Raw genomic sequence first — 12,942 nt, forward strand, 5'->3', positions numbered from 1 at the left:
TTTATGGTTAGGAAGGATGGATGGTTCATCATTGTCCCAACGCCAAAGAGCATATCTTCTGATAACGTGATAAAATTGCTTGAGAATAATGAGGAAAACATTTCTATATCAAGAATTTAAATGCTATTCCAGCTTGAGTAAGGTAAAATGTTATCTGTCTTCGAGTTCCTGTGGCTGAACTTCTTTTCATTTATCCTTCTGATAATTATTGATTTATTTCAGGATGATGGCCCAGAGGAGAAAGCCATCCGAATTAAAGTCAAGGATTCTTCTGAGAAAAAACGAAAGCGAAAGCTGGAAAAAACTGAACTGTTCTTGGGGGAGAGCAAGAAGTTGAAGGAACTGAGAAAGTTTGACAAGCCCAAAAAGAAAAAGCTAAAACTGAACCCTGAGAAAACAAAGGAACAGAGCAAACTAGTGAAGAAATTGGGCAAAGAGGAAAAAGACAGAGAGAAGAAGAGAAAAGAGAAGTCCAAAGAGAATACAGAGAAAGTGTTGGAAAAGAAAGAAAAAAAACTGATTTTACCGGCTCGGGAAGACTGGTCTGCAGCAGAGGACTCGGAGGATGAAAACGCTGTTTGTGCTGCGTTGAATTGTCAGCGTCCCTGCGGCGAAGAGGTTAGCAGTTATGATTTTGCACTCATGGTGTTGATTAGGTATGGGGGCTTCATTGTTCACAATGGAGTAAACTTGGGTATCTGAATGGATTAATGGGTTAATGAGAGAGTCAGTAAGGTTAATTGTAAGATTTGTTATATTTCATTATTTTCAATCCAAAATGGAAAAAAAATCAGACATTTAGAGTTTAAATGGTCTCTAAGAATTTACCCAAATCACCTTACATTAAACTAGTTTGCCTCAGTCCACTGAAGAATTCCACCCAATTCAGAGAGATACTTCAATGAAATCTTCACTTTCCAGTTCAGTAGGAAATACAACCCAAATAGAATCTTACAACCAAAGCTTTACAGTCTTGACCTAAATTTTGGTGGACAATTTAACAGTTAATGGGAAGAAGAGGAGGTGGCTCCAAGAACATCCACCTACTCACCAATGACAGGACCTAGCATGTGAGTGCTAAAGATAAGGCTGAATCATTCACACCATCATCAGTCAGTCACAGCTTCTGAGGGGATGATCCAGACTCCCCCATTAGAAAAGCCAACCCTCAGCCAATTTAATTCATTCCGTGCAATATCAGGAAAAAAGCTGTGAGGACTGGATACAGCAAAGGATATGGAAGTGATTTCATCCCAGCCATAGTCCTGATGTTTTGTGTTCCAGAGCTAGACCCCCTTCTTGACCAAATTGTTCTTGGGTTCAATTCCTGCTGCTGTCTCTAAGGAGTTTGTACGTTCTCCCTGTGTCTGTGTGGGTTTCCTCCGGGTGCTCTGGTTTCCTCCCACATTCCCAAGACATACGGGTTAGGAAGTAGTGGCCATGCTATTGTTGGCGCTGGAAGTGTGGCGGCACTTGCGGGTGCCCTCAGAACACTCTACGCAAAAGATGCATTTCACTGTGTGTTTCGATGTACGTGTGACTAATAAAGAAATCTCATCTTACTGCTGAAACACTGGCAACGTGGCAGATTGCCCAAGTATGTGTTGTTCACAAAAAGCAGGAAAAATCAAATCCAGCGAACTATCTTCAACAAAGTAATAGAAGGTGTTATCTTGGGTAACACTTGGTCACCAGTAATCTGTTCATCTATGCCCAGTTTAGCTTCCTACAGGGCCACTCAGTTCCCGATCTCATCACAGCCTTGATCCAAGTGTAGACCAAAGAGCTGAATCCCAGAGGTGAGCGTGACATCATAACAACAATTAAACAAATGTGGCATTGAGGAATTCTTTGTAAAACTGGTCAGTGGGCATCAAGGGGATAAACAGTCTAGTGGTTTCAGTCCTACCTTGCACAAAGGTGGTGGTGGTTGTTTTTGGTCAACCGTCCCACTCCAGGAGCAGGGCAGTGTCCTGACTCATCTTCAGCTATTTCCTTCCATCAAAAGGTCAGAAGTGGCGATGTTTGCACAATGTTCAGTTCCTTTTGCAGCTCCTGTGAAAGTGAAGGAGGATGTTCTTGCATGCAGCAAAACCCAGACGGCATACAGCGTGATAAGTGGCAAAAAAGCACAGGAAACAGTCCTGAGAGTAAAAGGAGCACAGGAAACAGAGTCCCAGTGAACATTTAGTTGAACCAAAGAGCTGGGGATTTGAAAAAAGTAAATTTAGATTAAGAAAAAGTAAGCAACTTTATAGTAATATTTTAAATACATATTTATGCCAGGTTGCAAATGCAAGTGAAAACCCAGCTGATTCCAGAGGGAGGAAAAAAAAAGGGGAATAGGGGATATTAAGAGGAAGACTAGTTGCAAGTATAAAAAGGAATCCAGATCTATTTTGTAGGCATGTAAACAGGAAAAGTTCTTGAGAGGTGTGGCCCATCAGAGACCAGAAAGCAAATCCAATGAGGGCAGAAGGCATGGCTGAGGTATTGAATGTTTACCAAGGGAGAGAATGCTGCTGGAGTCTCAGCAGAGGAAGATGTAGTTTACAATTTGTATTTGCTAAAAATTGACAGTGGTGATACCGAAAAGATAGCTGCACTTAAACTGAATAAATCATCTGATCCAGATGACATGCATCCAAGGTTGCCAAGAGAGGCAAGGGTGGAAATAGCAGAGGCCCTGGCTGTCATCTTCCAAACATCCATAGATTCCGGGGTGGTGCTGAGGACTGGAAAACTGCAAATATTACACCTTTGCTCAAAGAAGAGTGGATGGATAAACCCAGTAATTACAGACTGGATTTTTTAACCTTAGTGATGGGGAAAGTCCTAAAATTAAGAATTAGTACAGAATTAGCAGTCACTTGGGCAATTGTGGATTGATCAGGTTTTTATTTAAAGGCGAATTATGTCCAACTTGAATCATACAGCAGGGAAGCGGGCCCTACGACCCACCACATCTGTGCCATAGTGGAAAACTCATCCCATTTTTGTCCTGTCACCCCCCCAGTAACTCTTTCCCTTGATTCTCCTCCCACCCAACTACACAATTTGCACTGGCTGCTTAACCCACCAACCTGCACATCTTTGGGACATGAGTGGAAATCAGAGCACCCAGAGGAAACCTAAGCAGTGACAGGGAAAACCCGCAAACTGCACACAGCAGCCGAGGTCAGGATCGAACCTGAATCTGTGCAGCTGTGAGACAGCAGAGCTGACTGCTGCAGCACTCTGAATCACAAAATTATGGTCAAGGTTCCGACTTCCCTTCCTAAATGCTGTTTTGTTGGGCCCCAGAACTTGGGTGTCCAGGGAAGAATTTCTAAACCTGCAGATAACACAAAACTTAGTTACCGACGAGGAGAAGTAGATCAACTGGTGGAATAGGCAGATTGGTAACTGATGAAATTTAATGCTGAGATATGCAAACTGTTACATTTTGATGGGAAGAATGAGAAGAGGTGATATAAACTGTAGGGCACACAACTGAAAGAGGCACACACAGATCTGAGAGTGTCTTATTGGGGTATATATCTCAAAGGAACTAATTTAGGGCTATGGGAGATGGTGGGGGTGTAGACCAACTGGATTCCTCTAACATAGAACAGGGACAGAATCAACAGGTTGAATGGTCTCCTTCCATTGCTGTATCTATTATGCGAGATCATAGAGAGATACAGTGTGGAAACAGGCCCTTCGGCCCATCAAGTCCATCACCCACTCATTTACACCAATCCCATTTTAATCCCATTTTTTTATTCTCCCCACATTCCCATCAACTGCCCCCAGGTTCTACCACTCACCTGCACATTAGGGACAGTTTACCAGCGGCCAATAAACCTACCGACCACACCTTTTTGGGATGTGGGCAAATACTAGAGCACCCGGGGGAAACCCATGCAGTCACAAGGAGAACGTGCAAACTCCACACTGACAGCACTTGTCAGGATTGAACTCTGGTGCCATGATGCAGCGTCTCTACCAACGGTGCTGCCCTTTAAAAGATTCAAAAGGAGCTAGGCTACAACCATCCCCAACAAGAGAGAGTCCAATCACCTATCCCTACCATTCAGTGGCAATTATCATAAATGTAATTGGACCAGCCACAAATACTGTTGCTGGGAGAGCAGGTCACGGGCTGTTTATCCTGTGGTGATTCTCTTCTTGACGACCCAAAGTTTTATTTTTTCATCTACAAGGCACAAATCAGGTGTGATGGATCCACGAAGCTCTAAAAGATGCTTCACGGCATTCAAGGCAAAGCAACCAACTTGATCGGTACCTGTTCCACCACACTGAAATTCAGGCCTTATGCCACCATCTCACTGTGGCTGCAATGTGCGCCAGTTCCAAAATCCACCATAGTTAATTGCCTTGGCCAGTGGGGAATTGTGAAAAATTACAAAGATCTTTGGAGTTTAATAATGCTGAGGTGATTCATTTTGAATTGTCATAAGAAAAGTAAATTAAATCTCTATCATTACCATGTCAGCTGCCTTAGCACAGCCAAGAGAGCCCCAACACCCCATGACAACAGATGTTACCAGGAGCAGGGGAAGACAGCAGACTGGAGTGTGGATTCTCAATGTGTCGAGAAGCACTGAGGAGAATGTGGCTTTAAAATGGACCTGCTGGTGCATACATGTTAACATTATGGGTACTTAATGGTCTGCATGGTTGGGGTGGGCCAAAGGGCCTATTTCTGTGCTGTATGACTCAACTACTATTATTGACCTCCAGGTTGTCCATTCTGAATAATAAAACATTAGTGAACAGAAATTCAGGCAAACTCTACTAAATGACTGAAGGCATTTCAAGGCACATGGCTTTGGTCTTGCGTTAAATTTCCTAATTAAAATTTGCCAGATCGGCAAAGTCCTGAACACAAGATTAGAGCAGCCCGACTTCTGATGGTCGGCAAATTTGTTGGTCTGTGAAACACAGCAGGTTCCCTCCCACCTGGGCCAGCCTCAGACAGTACTTTTGTCATTCTAAATATGACTGTCTCATATTCTCTCCCCCATCTCTCTCACACACACGTGAATGTGGAGCTGTGATTCAAAGAGCTCGGGAATCATTGGCCTGGGCTACTCCAACATCACCTCTCAAATCAGCATGGACGAGTTGGGCCTGTTTCCATGTTGTTTAACTCTGACTCAAAATCCGTGACCTCAGCCATGGAGAAGAGCACGGGCAATGGACCCACAGAAAAACTACCCCCTTCAACTTCCCATCCAAGCTGCACGCTGTTCAGACTTGAAAATTATTGCTGTTCTCATCAAGAGTGAAAACACAGACAAAGGATTGCAAGCATTGCAGGCTGCAGGACATGCCCAGCAGGTTGGGCTGTGCTAATGGAGAGAGAAAGACTGAGCCAGATGGATGACCTGCCCATTTCTGATACAGGGGAAGAAAACAATTACCTGCAGTTCCAGAACTTGATATTGAATCTGGAAGGGTCTAGGTCCTGGAACTCCTCTGAAGTTCTGTGGGAATAGCTTCACCAGAAAGACCATAGTGGATTTCAGGGCAGTCCTGACACGGGGAACTCTGTGGCTCCTTGTCAACAAATGGTGTATGAGGAACTGCCTGACAAGTTATTTTTGTGAGGTCCTTGATAGCTTTGCCACTTTCTTGCAGCAATTTTTCCTCTTCCTTGTAATAAGACCACCTCAACTATGTTGTGATGTTCTACCTATTCTATTACCATGTTCTTAATAGTAGTATCCAACATTTTCCTGGCTAATGATGCAGGCCTTTAGATCCCTGCTTTCACTTTTTTTTGAACAATAGGGTGAATTTACTGCCCACCAATGCATTCTACTGTTCTCAAAGCTGGAATATTTGCCTTATCCCTTTCATCATTTCTTTTAAAGCCTGAGGATTTAAACTATACGGTACTGGAAATGTCAGATTTTAACACTACCTAATTTTCCTAGTACGTATTTCTTGCCAATCTTTAATCCTCCACAATTTCCATTATTTGTCTCCTACTGTGAAGATGAGCACTAAATATTTGTTCACTGCCATTTCCGTGTTCCCCACTATAATTTATCTTATCTCTGCATCCAAAGATATCTTATTAACCTCTCCTTTTTGCACGAAATCACTTAAAAATCTGATCTTGTACTTGTTAGTTCAACTCTCATTCTGTTTGCTCCCTCCTAATCCTCAACTTTACTATTTTAGGTAAAATTCGAAATCTGCTTCTGTTAATTCAACTGTTCTGTTAACTCCTTTTCCGGTGAGCTTTTTATTCATCAAGGGCTGCTGTATTTATTGAGATTTCTGAATTATTCCTTTAAATGTTTGACATTGCTTCTCTGGTATCATGTCATTCATTTAATTTCCGAGTCTACCTCAGCCAGTCTGCACACATACACCTTTCTTTCTGCGTAAGGTTCTAGTTTTGCATGAGCACATGATCAAATTTGGTGTGAAATCCATCACATTATGATCACACTTTCCCAGAGAATATCTCACTGCAAGGTTACTAATTAACCCTGTTTCATGATGCATACTGGATGCCTGTTGTAATATATCCTCTTGAATGCATTTTAAGAACCACACCCCACCGCCCACCCCCAGCCACTCTTGCCAATCTTATTTATCCTGTCCTTCATGTTTTTCTTTATCTTTGGTATGTGTTTCTTCTATTTCCTACTTCATTACTTCACCACTAAGTTCCCCTCCTCGTCATACACCATTCAGACTTGCAATTATGTCGCCTGTCCTTCATTGTCACCGAATCTAAATCCTGAAACCTGCTTCCCAACAGCAAGGTGGGAGAACCTTCACCAGATCAACTGTAGCAGTCCAAGAAAGTGGCTCACCACCACCTTTATGCAATTAGGGATGGGCAGTAAATGAAAAGCAAATTGCAGATGCTGGAAATTGCAACAAGAACACAGAATGCTGGAAAGGCTCAGCAGGCCGCAGACTGTTTCTCCTTCCACAGATGTGGCCTAATCTGAGTTTTTGCAGTATTTTCTGCTTCCCCCCCCCCCCCCCCCCCCCCCATTAAATGTCAGTGATGACCAGATCTCAAAAATGAAAAAAAAAAACCTCATCTGAAAGCAGCTGACAAACAAACAGGCATCTGTCTGCATTGCACCTTCTTTGAAGAGCAGGTATTCGAAGACTGTACTTATATCCTGACGGAGACGTGCCTGAAATCTTGCTGCCAGCAACGCCCAATGTCGTCCTGCAAGGTCTCCATGTTGGCCAACAGTCCCATGTTACAAGGGACATCCCATATTTAAACGGAAAATCGTCTGCCCCTGCATTATCAGTATCTTGCAAAATTTCTTCACCACCTTGTACCAAAATTGCGAGCGGCTGTATGTTATAAACAGCACCAAGAAGTTCTCTGTCACATGTGGAGAAGTACAGCTAATACTTTTCTCAACAACTAAATGGGAAGTAGTTGCTCAGAAATACAAAATTGGCAACCCTCGTTTGAAGGCCCGCTTGATCAGAAATGTCTCGCTCACAGGTGTTGGGGTCCACCAGCCTTTTGGGGTGCTTCACGCCCTCTGGAATGACGGGCGCTGCTGCGAAGTAAGCCCCACTCTCCATTCGCTGAGGAAGTCCTGGTGGTGTTGCGTGCTTCTGCCTTTAAGGCAGTTGCAAAAGAGCGGAATTTCTGAGGAATGCTGCTGCTTCTGTACACTACACAAGGGACCCTGAAAATGTTAGCAAATTTCACAACCTTGCAGAGCTTTTAAAAGCCATATTGAGGAGACTTGTAATAATGTTTAATACCCAAAACAAATAGATGAATTTCCAGCCCGTTGTTTAATTAAAAGAATGTCATGCTTGTGTAATTAATTCACAATCTAAGTAATGGACTGCTATTATACCCCTCTGCACTAAAAGTACACTGTAAATCAATTTCCATCTTTTTAAGATGCACTCAATAATGTGGCTTAGTAAGTGAATGTAATACCTTCATTTAACAGTAGATCAGATGTATTTTATTTAAAACTGATTAGTATTAGACTAAATGTAAAAGTCCCTTTTCTTGCAATAGGTTATATCTGCTGTGGGTGAGTTTTCGAACTTTCTGCCTGAACTACTTGCCCCTTAATTGCTTTGCTTCCTGTTGAAATTAATTGGCAGCACAACTTGTGGATTGTGTGACAAAAAAAAAACCAAGAGCTTTGACAGTTAACACTTCTTGGGTCTTTGTTTGCTACAGGTTGACTGGGTGCAGTGCGATGGAGGCTGCGACGAATGGTTCCATCAGGTTTGTGTGGGTGTCTCTTCTGAGATGGCAGAGAATGAGGATTACATCTGTACCACATGTGCCAGGCAAGTGCCTCCTGGCATCAGAGCAGCTGGGCTGCCTGGAACATATACAGGCACATCTTTCTTGGAAGATTCAAAGGACAGCAGCTAGTCCCATGCCTTTTACGGAAAGTACTGTCAAGCTCTCGGATTGAAATGGGATTCCTGTCAGAACTGACATGAACAGAAATCCCTTGCAGCCTGCATTTTTAAGGAGGGACACGGAACATATGGTTAAGATTGGGATTGTGAAACTGTGCGGTCAGAAACATCTCGTGTACTTCATAGTGTTTGGAAAGACCCCTGTTTGGATTTGGGGGATCTGTGGTAGTGGAGTGAGGGGTGGAGTAGTTGTGGGGAAAGGGAAGTTGGAGTAGTGACGGGGGGGGGGGGGTGGGTGGGGGGCAACAGTGGCTTCTATAATACATCCCCATCAGGCATGCACAAGGCGGTCTCCAGCTCGAGCAAGAAGGCAAGAATTTAATTAGTTTTAAGTCCTCTTTTGTTAACAATTTTTAATTATATTGGGGTTTGAAGGTGGACTTCGTTGAATTTTTCATACTTTGATGAGCTTTAAAGCAGGCCCTTTATTTAAAAGTGTAGGACATCTCGCAGTTTAGTGTTGGCAGCTCTTAACAACTGTAAATGATTTTTCTGTACCTCTTGGACTCTGTGTTGGATAACCAAGTAGACCACACAGAGATACAATATGTACAGAGCGCCCTTGTTGAACAAGGGACCAACAATACCTCTAAACAGTTCACAGGTGAGATCACAGTTAACGGCATACATGCACCAATTATGCCTTTTGACCCAGCTAAACTAAAGAGGACAAACATTCTTCCTAATTCCACAGTGATTTTAAGTATTTATGCTTGTTTTGCTGTAAAATACTAAGCTGTAAGACTTTATGTCGATGTTTCTCTGTTTTTATTTATCAATTTTTTTTTCCTTATAAACTTATTTGGCAGGGTGGAGAATGTCAGTTTTTCTGCCTATGTAATGTGTAGCAGGATATAACCTCTATCCAAGTCTGAGGATTAATCACTCGTTGCAAGTTAAAACTAATATAGCAACTATAACAACAGGTGGATTTCCATTTTTGTGAAATTTTGTTGTTTTCTGAAAATGGGAAGAACGGAATGTACATCACACTTAACGCTTTGACCAGATGCCTCCATACTGATGCTAAGAGGTCTAACTTTTTGAATGTAGAATTTTTTTCCATGTGGTTTTTGTCTCCATTTATTCCAATTAAAGGGAGACGTGCTTTTGTACACCTAACACGTTCCATTTTAATGTTAGAGCCAGTACTTGTGACAATACCTATTGATTCTGAGTGCTGGTTGACATCTTATTTCTTTCATTCCCATTAAACATCATATCCAACGCCATTTATTTGCTTATCATGAGGCATGAGAAGCAGAATAACAACATTTTCTTTCGAAGTAAAAATCAAAAATTAACTTGAGACTCTTATGTGGTTAAGTGGCAAGTCTCTCAAAAACGTTAGAGTTCAGTTTGCTTTCTATCCAAATAGTATTCTGAACTTTCAGGTGTTTAAATTCGTCCAAACGCGGAATGGATATTAATCTTACACTTCTGCACTGCTTGAAGTCTGTTTCAGATTAATGAGTTGCATGTATTCTGCACAATAATACCTCTAAACAGACTGCACGTGTGAGATCACATTTAATGCCATAAAATTGTGTCTGTTTGGATTCAACTGAGCATTCCTTCTTGAGTGGGTTGATCTGGCGAATTTAATTGTTGGATCTGCTATGAAGTATTTGTTTCAAATGTTTGTTGCAATGGCTTTATTGAAACTCTAGAACAGAGATGTCCAGATCATCCAGATCTTCGGAGCGGTACCATTGAGGCAGATCAGAGTTAGTTTCTGTCCACTGAGGTTCACCCTTTGGCCTGATACATGGTGAAATTTGGAAAGAATTAACAGCCAAGTTGGTCTTCCATGAACTTTTTACGAAGCATGATTCAATTGACTGTTGGCTATGTGAACACAAGGTACAGAAATAAGAGTAGGCCATATGGCTCTTCTGTCTGCTCCACCTTTCAGTAAGATCATGGCGATCTGATCTCAGTCTCAGCACTTTCCAACCTGATCCTCATAACCCTGTAGTCCAAATACCATTCCCAGCCTTGAAAATATTTAATGACCTGGCATCCATAACTATCTCAGGTATAGAATTCCAAAAGATTGTTATCCTCTGAGGGGGTGGGGGGAAATTCTTCCTAATTCAGTCTTTAGCAGCTGACCCTTTGCTCCTGAGATTTTACAACCAGGAGAAACACCCTCACTACATTTATCCTGTCACACCCCTCTCAGTCTGGTATGTTTCAGGGAGATCACTTCCCTAAATTCCTTCATTCTACTTGCTCCTTAAAAGAACCTCCTGAAAGAGGCTTTGTTGTTGATTATATTCAAAACAGAACGGGACATTTTTGGTTACTGTGAAAATCAAGGGAGATGGGATTAGTACAGGCAGGTGGTATTCAAGTAGGAGATAAGCCATCATTTTATTGAATGACAGTGTGGCACGGAAGACAAGAGGTCATCTTGTTTCTTGTGTTCTTGCCCAGGATAATACCCACACTCTGGAATATCATTTGCATCAGGTGTCTTCCCGTATGGTGCTGTGTATTTTTCAGTGGAATGTACAAGAGATAAAATCCTAAAGACTAATTTTTGGCTGGAGTTTAATTGAGACTTCTGTGTAGCTCAACCTTTGAGGTTGTTATGAAAGTTGAGTGAGTTACCCCCAAATGCTTTGGAGAATGTAACCTCCAATGAAGCTTGGGTCCTCTTATTGACCAAAGTCTACGCTGTGACGACTGACCTTTTGAACCCTGAACCCGAACAAACCAAGGCAAAGTTAGCACCTTCTGATCTCTAAATTGGAAAGCCTTACTACTCTGTGTTTGCCAAGCCAACAGTGTGATATCCAAATCAGAGAGTCTCGATGCTCTGTGTTGGCAGACAGTATTGTGTGATCTCTGATTCTGCTAGTGCCAACTTTGTGCATGTGTGTTCTCTGAACTGGATTATTTCAGTACTCGGTGTTCTCTGAAACTGGCGCCCTTTGTGCCAGGTATCTGAATTAGATAATGTAAGAATTACGCACTTTTAGAAGTGCTTGGTGTCAGTGCTATGTATTCACTGCATTTTGACAGTCTTGGCACTGTGAGCTGTCTGAACTGTTAAGCAGAACACAACAGCCTCTGAAGTGGAACACATCAATGCTGTACATTCCTTGAACTTGGTAGCCACTGCTTTCTCTGAAGTCATAGCTTCAGCACTGTGTATTTCCTGAGCTTGTTATTGTCAATGGTCACTGTGCTTTTTCTGAACAGGGAAGCCTCAGTGCAGTTAATTCTCTTAACATGGCAGTTTGAACTTGTTACTCGCGATACAATGGGTTCTCTGACACCAGATCTCTCACTGTGTGTTTTCTTTGAACTTGGTAGCTTCAGTGCTGTGCTCTACCTGAACATCCTCAGTGCTGCCTGATTTCTGAGCCTCAGTATTACATGTTCTCTGTTTTGTGTGTTATCTGAAGGGCCTCAGCCACATTTTCTCTGTTGAATTTTGTTGACCATCGGGTGGACAGTGAGAAACCTTGTCCCAAGACATAGACGTCTAAGACCAGATGTTTAAGGTGAGTGGTCAGAGGGTATCTGAGGGAAAAGAATACCCTAAGGGTTGTTACAGTCTGGAATGCACTGCCTCAGAAGATCATAGAGGCAGGAACTCTCTCAACATCTAAAAAGTCTCTGAATGCGCACTTTAATTGCCATGGCACAGAAGGTTAGGGACCACATGCTGGTAAGTGGGATTAATATTGATGGGTACTTGATGGCCAGTATGGACGTGGTGGGCCGAAAGACCTGTTTCTCTGCTGTTATTGATTCTAATTGATAGGCAGAGTTGTGTGGAGGAGATGGCCACATTTGTATGTTGTCTCAGCTTGGTTGCCACAGAATTTTGCACTCTGTGAACATCGTAACCCGCATCGTGCATTCTCTGAACTTGATAGCTTCAGGTTTTTTAATCTCCTGACTTGACGACCACAAAATTGTGCAATGTGAACCTGATGACCTGTACTGTGTGTTCTCTGTAGGTGATAGCTGCTGTACTGTGCATGCACTGAACATGATTGGCTGTATTGTTCATTTCTTGAAATTATCAGCTGTCGTACAATGCGTTTCATGAACATCATATCGGTTTTTTAACATTCCTTTCACTTGATAGTGCAGAATTGCGCATTAGATGAACTTGATAGCCCGTGTTGTACCTTAGAGAAACAAAGGACTGCAGATGCTGGAATATCTAGATGTAAAGCACGATGATGCTGGAGGAACTCAGCAGGCCAGGCAGCATCCGTGGAATCTTCAGTCCTGAAGAAGGGTTCTGACTGGAAGTGTTGACCATCTGATTTTCTGCAAGGAAGCTGCATGGCGTGCTGAGTTGCTTCAGGATCATCGTGTTTATCATCTGTGCTGTACCTTCTCTGACAGTGCTCTACATTCTCCGAAAGTGGTAGTTCGATTATTTCTCGTGTTTTCAGAATCGTGCGTATGTGGACTGCAGCTAGTCTGAACAGAATAGCCTGTGATGCTCATTCTCCA

General features: G+C 42.5%; 1 protein-coding gene across 3 annotated transcripts in view; it reads left to right on the plus strand.

The window, feature by feature from the left end:
* kdm5a (lysine (K)-specific demethylase 5A) overlaps positions 1–10,999 on the plus strand; it is a 160,308-nt gene extending 149,309 nt beyond the window's left edge. For all 3 annotated transcript variants that reach the window (XM_052029933.1, XM_052029934.1, XM_052029935.1), the window contains 2 exons: positions 223–618; positions 8,207–10,999. In XM_052029933.1, the coding sequence (XP_051885893.1) occupies positions 223–618; positions 8,207–8,407 (597 nt within the window). In that variant the 3' untranslated portion in view covers positions 8,408–10,999. The remainder of the gene's footprint in view (positions 1–222; positions 619–8,206) is intronic.
* Positions 11,000–12,942: the final 1,943 nt, after the last annotated feature.

Source organism: Pristis pectinata, chromosome 15, assembly GCF_009764475.1.
Source record: "Pristis pectinata isolate sPriPec2 chromosome 15, sPriPec2.1.pri, whole genome shotgun sequence".
Classification (NCBI taxonomy): domain Eukaryota; kingdom Metazoa; phylum Chordata; class Chondrichthyes; order Rhinopristiformes; family Pristidae; genus Pristis; species Pristis pectinata.